Genomic DNA, 6,407 nt, shown 5'->3' with positions numbered 1-6,407 from the left:
CATTTTATGTGATATCTATGAATTACGGTGCATTCTTTTTCGTAGGTATAGCTACGAATGCCGGATGAGACCAGCTTGAGGACAATGCTACCGTGTCGTGTTGAAGTTATGTTCACCATCTTAGTTTAGCGTGTTAGCATTTGCTAAATTAGCACTGAACCCAAAGTGCAGCTTGGCCTAAATGGGAAGGTCATTCACTTTGCAGGTATTTAGTCATAAACAAAGTTTTTTGACCTGATGATGGTGCCAGAGGAAAGGTCGGGAGGATTCATCCGGTAGGGAACCAGCACAGTCTGACAGTATTTCGTGAAATAGTCACGAAATGCAATCTATTCCTTTTGTGTACAGGGAAACCAATTCTCCGTATTTTCCGTGACGCTCGAAACGACTTGTTTCTCCGTGACGACATTACGTTAAAAACAAAAGTTAGGTTTTGGAAAAATGTCATGGTTGGGCTTAAAATAACGAAAGTAGAGTTTAGGCAACAAAACCACGTAAGTAGGTTTCGGAAAACTGTCACGAACAACAAAGCCACAACCGTCAAACCACGAGCCTCGTGGTTGAAAGTCCTGTTTGTTGGACCCATCCACGTCCTTTCTCACGTCTTTTTAGATAATAAAAACTGTTACTTGCTCTGACGTTGATGCATTGAATTTGTGTGTCCACCACGAAAAAAGGATCCTAACTGACTTTTCGTTAGCATTATTTTCATCCTGAGCGACACGAAAAAAAACAGACAATTTGTGTCCCTGTACACGAAACCAATAGATATTAGTCAATGTAATATGACTATTTCCTGACCTGCCATGACACTGCAGACTGTTTGTACAAAGGTTAATGGCAATCGATTCAGTTATGAAATAAGAGATATCAAGTATGTTTGATGGTGGATATTCATCATGATTACCATTGTCTTCTAATAGGTGTATTGTGTTGATTTTATGCATTTCAAGCTAATATATACCGTCCCTAAAACCTTTCATCCAGTGCACTCCTCACACCCCTCCGTGGTGCTGACCCTCTGGCCCACCGGTGGCAGGAACGCACAGAAACATTAAATCCAAAATAATCTGCCCCTCTCTGATACTTCACTTTGGGACTCAGTATTATTGTTAGTTCTAATCTCTTTCCTGTCCTCTCTGTCCTATCTCTGCCTTACACCCACTCAACCTTTGGTGTGGATTAGTGGGACGCTCCCAGAAACTGAGTCCCAATCTTCCCTCTCTGGACGTCAGATACTCTCCTATTGTGCCCCCCGAAGACCAGGATAACACATGTCATAAGTGAAGCCCTACCTCGATTCAATGCTTGCACACAAAATGCAGTCACTCACAGAACACAATGACGATGAAGAGTTTTAATGAAGTCGTTTTAATGTCTCAGAAACATCATCTAGCATGGTAGTGGTTAGACCGGCCGAAAACACAGGAGACAAATGAAATATACAAAATAATTCATGTCAGAAAAATAAGCAGAGAAGATTATAGTAATGCAAAAGAAAAACAAAAGTACAGTAAATGATTAAGAAGCATGAACAGTATTGTATCCTAATACTGCTACTTTTATTGGATAAACCCCTGAGTTTGAAAAAAAAGAAGAAGAAGAAGAAACCAGAAAAAATATAAACAGAAAAAATAAAAAGTTGGCAGTTTTCTAGAAATTAAGAAAAAGAGAGATTGTGTTGGAGCGCCTGCTGATACCAGACATGATTGCATTTTCAAGTTTTAATATTTACAAAAGAACAAAAAAAAAGTATATTAGCAACGTCCATGTCCGCTGAAGACATAATATTAATGATGATAGTAATAATACTGATAATAATATCAACTTCAAAACAAATTACCACAATTCTTACTTTAACGAATTCACAATTATTTTTTTTTCAAAAAGAAACATAATATTGTTTAAGTCTAATACAAAAAAAAAAAAGAAATCAACAGATACATCAAACACATAAAGTGGTACCCATCACATCTTTACAGGTTGGAGTTGAGAGAGGCACCAACACTCTCTGTGCAAAGGAAGTCCCTTCTCTTTCTCTGGTGCAGTCGTCTCTCCCGTCATCTGGAGCAGTTTATCAGCAACACACAGTTCATAACAAAGTCGTTCGTAGATTCAAGAACTGCTTCAACAACCTGCTAACCTCACGCAAACACTGTGAGATGGAGAGGGGGAGGGCGGGGGGGAGTACTCGGCTGCCACAATGCGACCATTGTCGGCACAAATTGTCTGGAAGTGATCCTATTAAAACTAACAATGCACGAGCCATTCTGCTAATGATTTCAACCATGCTCAAAGGCAACAGGTTTGTACTGCAGTCACTCCAGTGACCAACTCCACAACCCTCCGCTTTGTAACGCAGACACACGCAGGCTGCAGAGGGTCAGTATCACACAAGGCTACTGGGAATCGTCAGCTTCTGTCTGCTAAACATCTTTCACACGGTGTTTAACCATCGGTCCTCCCTCGAGATGTCACGTCTGGGTTGGTTTGAGTTGTTTTTTTTTGAGTCAGCTCGCTGATGATATATGTATATAATCACAGAAAATACAAGACAAAGTCTAGAAGGAAGAAATAAACATGAGCTTGGGCTGTAGTCGGTTCGTGTGCTTTTAAACGTCGATTTCAAGGCCGTAAACTTGGAGGTCACCGGAAACTGTTGTAAACTGTCGAACACTCTGCTGGTCCGAGTGGAGGCCAGCGGAGCGGTTTCTGAATGTTTCTCAACCAAAACTACTGAGTCGTCAATCAAAAGAATGCCCCTTTGTTCGTGCATGTTCTCTTTACTCAATGCTGCATTTGAATCACAACCATTTCGGCCCTGAACACCACCGAGCTACAGAATCACAGCTGCTGTTCTTTCTCACTGATTATATGTTAGTGTACAGATATCGTACACTAACAATACATAACGTTTCAACTTAGGAACACTGACTGTCATCGACAGATCAGTTTACTTCCACACACATTTTTCATCATGAAATGGCAAAAGACTTAATTTCAGCTGATTCGTTCTTCAGCTGATGTGATTAATTGATTTCTGTGTCCCACGGTCTCCTCCTTTCTTCTACCAACACACCAATCTGGGGTTTTTTCGCCCTACTCTGATTTCTCTCCCCTACCCCTCTTCCCTCCCCCACCTCCTACTTGCTATTTACAAGACCTGGAACTTCCAGGAGTTCTGGTCTTTGTAGTCCAGACAGTCAGTGGCATTGAAATTGAGCTTCCAGGCAGCTTGGTCCTTGTAGTCTAGACAGTCGACGGCTCCGAAGCCCAGCGAGGCGGCCGTGTAGCCCTGGGAGGAGAGCGAGGCCGGGGACTGGCTGAGGGGCCCCCCCATCGAGGAGGCCGTGATGGGGCTCAGGGCGCCTCCGGTGCCCGACAGCTGCGGGTGCATGGGGGACAGGTAGGAGCTACAGTCCAGGCCGGTGAAGTAGGAGGAGGAGCCTCCGTAGCTCTGGCTGTAGGCCGGGGCCTGAGTGTAGGTCATGGGGTAGGCGGAGGTGCGCTGCATGCAGGGGGTGTTGGAGGCGGACAGGGGGTCTGGCAGTGGGGAGATGGAGGCCGGGCTCCAGATGGACACCGTGGCACTAGCAGAACTGGAGCTGGGGGTGATGGAGGTGCCTGGAGGAGGGGGCTGAGGGCTGTAGGGTCCATTGGAGGGGTTGGCACTGGCCTCGGAGTTGGCATCCCGAGCGGGCGATGCCTTCTTTTTAGGGGGCCGTGGTTTGGACTGGCCCGTGCTCTGCTGCTGCTGCTGGCGACACTTGGCACGACGGTTCTTGAACCAGACCTGGAGGATGGCAGAGGTGCATCAGTTATATCATCACCATTCATTATCAAATGCTTAAGATAGTCCTACTGCAAAAACTGCTATTGTGAGGAAACCTTGCTCACATTTCTTTCTTTCAGCAAGTCAGTGGTGACTTATTTATTTATTTGTATCATTAAAATGAATTATGACATGAATTAAGGCCTTTAAAGAAAAGAAAAGTAAGACATGACATTTATCTGCATACTTGTTTAATAATGTGTTACCTGGACTCGGGACTCCGGCAGGTTGATCTTGAGGGCCACCTCCTCCCTCATGAAGATGTCTGGGTAGCGCGTTTTGGCAAACAGAGCCTCGAGGATGTCCAGCTGTGCGCGTGTGAAGGTGGTGCGCTCCCGACGCTGTTTACGCGGAGTGTCTAACAATAGAAGAAGAAGAAAACGTTATTATTATTATGATGGCTATTATTATGATCATTATTGTTGTCATGATTTTGCTTGCGTTGTTTTTTTATGTTCGTATTTAAAAATAAATCTGCAACAAAAGGCCTGTTGTGTGTTGGTTCAAACATTTAACTAAAAAACCTCTGGATTCAACAGATAAATAGATTGCAGCACCAACGTATTTTCTAAATCAGACTATTAAAATCCCTTTATTCATAATCAAGGTGGGATATTTTACTAAGGCCCACAAAATATAATCATTTTTTGCTCATGAATCAAGTTAATTATTTGAATTATTTCTCTTGAATTCACAAAAATAACTTATTTTATAAACTGCCCGAGAGTGTTGTTTTTTTATATTATGGCCTCGATATTATTTTACTGTCTTGCAAAATACCGAATGAAGTTTAATAAATTGTGGTCGCTACATTTCTTCATCGGCCTCTCGTGACATATCAGAAGAAAAGCGTCGCTGAGTAAAATATTGTATTTTTTATTACATCGATTAAAGTTATATAACACGTTTTCTATGGTTTTATCCGTCATAACTGAGGCTGTTTGAATCGAAATATACAAAGTGAAGAAACGAAAGTCACTCCAAAGCATGTGTTCTGAATTTGGTCTTAACTCTAATCTGCAACAAGAAGGCCACGCTTTGTATCACGCCTTCTGTCATCGGTGCCAAACCTCGGCATCGTTTCATTCAAACTCTCCTCTCAAGGATGACAGATGCCACGTAGCTCACCCAAACAATATAAGAAGTGTTCACTTCTGGAGAAAAAAACTCATCACAATGGCACAAAGTAAAATACAATGAGCATCCTTTTGTAAATAGGTTACATGACAAGAGCAACAGATTGGAGTCTATTTCGGTGTTAAGTCTGTGTGAGAACAGGCTGCGTTTCCATTCACACACGTTTCTTGTTGTTTTTTGACTCTATAATCCACCGAACTTATAGGTCAAGTGAACACGTGTTCTGATGGCTGAAGAATCAGACATCTATTCATACTCATAAAGCATACCCTTGATACATTTTAAAATAATGACAAAATAAGCGAAATGGTCTTTTTTTACTGATCATTTTACGCAAACATTTTCCGTGAATTCTTTCAGTAACTGCATTTCAAAATTTACCTTTTTTATTTGTTGAAACTACAACTAAACGACAGCTTTAAATTATTTGAAAAAGAAGACATTACTTACTGGGGTATCCAACGGCGGAGTGGAGCAGATCCATGCCCGGGCCGGACAGCGTTAACCCGTTCACGGAGTAATGGGGTTGCTTAATGTACGACATCATGCCTGCTGCTGGCTTTAAAACACTCCCTCACTACCTCACTCTCTCTCTCCTTCTCTCAGGCCGGGGGCTGGGTCTCCTAGCTAGTCTCCAGGGGGTGTCTCTCTCTGTCTCTCTCTCTGTCTCTCTCTCTCTCTCTCTCTATCTCTCTCTGTCTCTCTCTCTCTCTCTCTCTTTCTCTTTCTCTCTCTCTCTCTCTCTCTCTCTCTCTCTCTTTCTCTCTCTCTCTCTCTCTCTCCCTCCCTCTGTTTTTTCTTTGAGTTGTTTGTCACTAAGTTGTTGTTTTGTGTTTTCCTTGCTGGCCTTGTCCTTCCTTTGTACTCTGACTTAGTGCTGTTTAACCAGGCACCTGCGCTTCTAGCTGTAGATGTAAGGCGCTGCGCCTTTACGCGTGTTTTAAACTGATGCGTAAAAAAACACCCGCTGAATTGAAACCGGATGTATATTTTATGTCTCCTCTATCCAGATTACAACCAATGCAACAACTAAAATCAACCCAAAGACAATAAATGCAGATACCTCATTACAAATGATAAAGGCTAACTAAAAAGAACAAAAAGCCCCGTGATGAGATGCAGTGTCTCCCTCCAAGTCGTGCGTAATTGCGGTGCGCACCGAAGTCGCCAAGTGACAGGTACCAAAAAGCTACAAGTTCCACAACAGCTCGGCCGTCTGGCTGCGCTCTGGTGGGTTGCTGCAAAGCGGATGGGCCCCTTTGCGGTACCTGGTCCTGGAGGAGAGGATCTGGATCTGCACAGTGGATAAGTGAGGCGAGCAAGAAGAGGCTGGCTAATTAGAAGTAACTTCTTACCCAAGTAGACACAGAGCCCTCCCTCTCTCTCCCTCCCTCTCTCTCTCTCTCTCTCTCTCTCTCTCTCTCTCTCTCTCTCTCTC

At 43.2% G+C, this 6,407-nt stretch overlaps 1 protein-coding gene across 1 annotated transcript; it reads right to left on the bottom strand.

The window, feature by feature from the left end:
• Positions 1-1,371: 1,371 nt before the first annotated feature.
• LOC116390919 (homeobox protein otx5-like) lies at positions 1,372-5,613 on the bottom strand. Its single transcript, XM_031861063.1, has 3 exons — positions 5,420-5,613; positions 4,039-4,190; positions 1,372-3,793 (listed from the first exon to the last, which is right to left on the bottom strand). Exons 1-3 carry the CDS (start codon positions 5,514-5,516, stop codon positions 3,155-3,157), a joined length of 888 nt encoding a protein of 295 aa, XP_031716923.1. The 5' UTR covers positions 5,517-5,613; the 3' UTR covers positions 1,372-3,154.
• Between the last annotated feature and the right edge of the window lie 794 nt (positions 5,614-6,407).

This window comes from Anarrhichthys ocellatus, unplaced genomic scaffold, assembly GCF_004355925.1.
Source record: "Anarrhichthys ocellatus isolate YVR2014 unplaced genomic scaffold, GSC_Weel_1.0 scaffold24, whole genome shotgun sequence".
NCBI classification, from domain to species: Eukaryota; Metazoa; Chordata; class Actinopteri; order Perciformes; family Anarhichadidae; genus Anarrhichthys; species Anarrhichthys ocellatus.
This window is presented reverse-complemented; position numbering and strand designations above follow the sequence as displayed.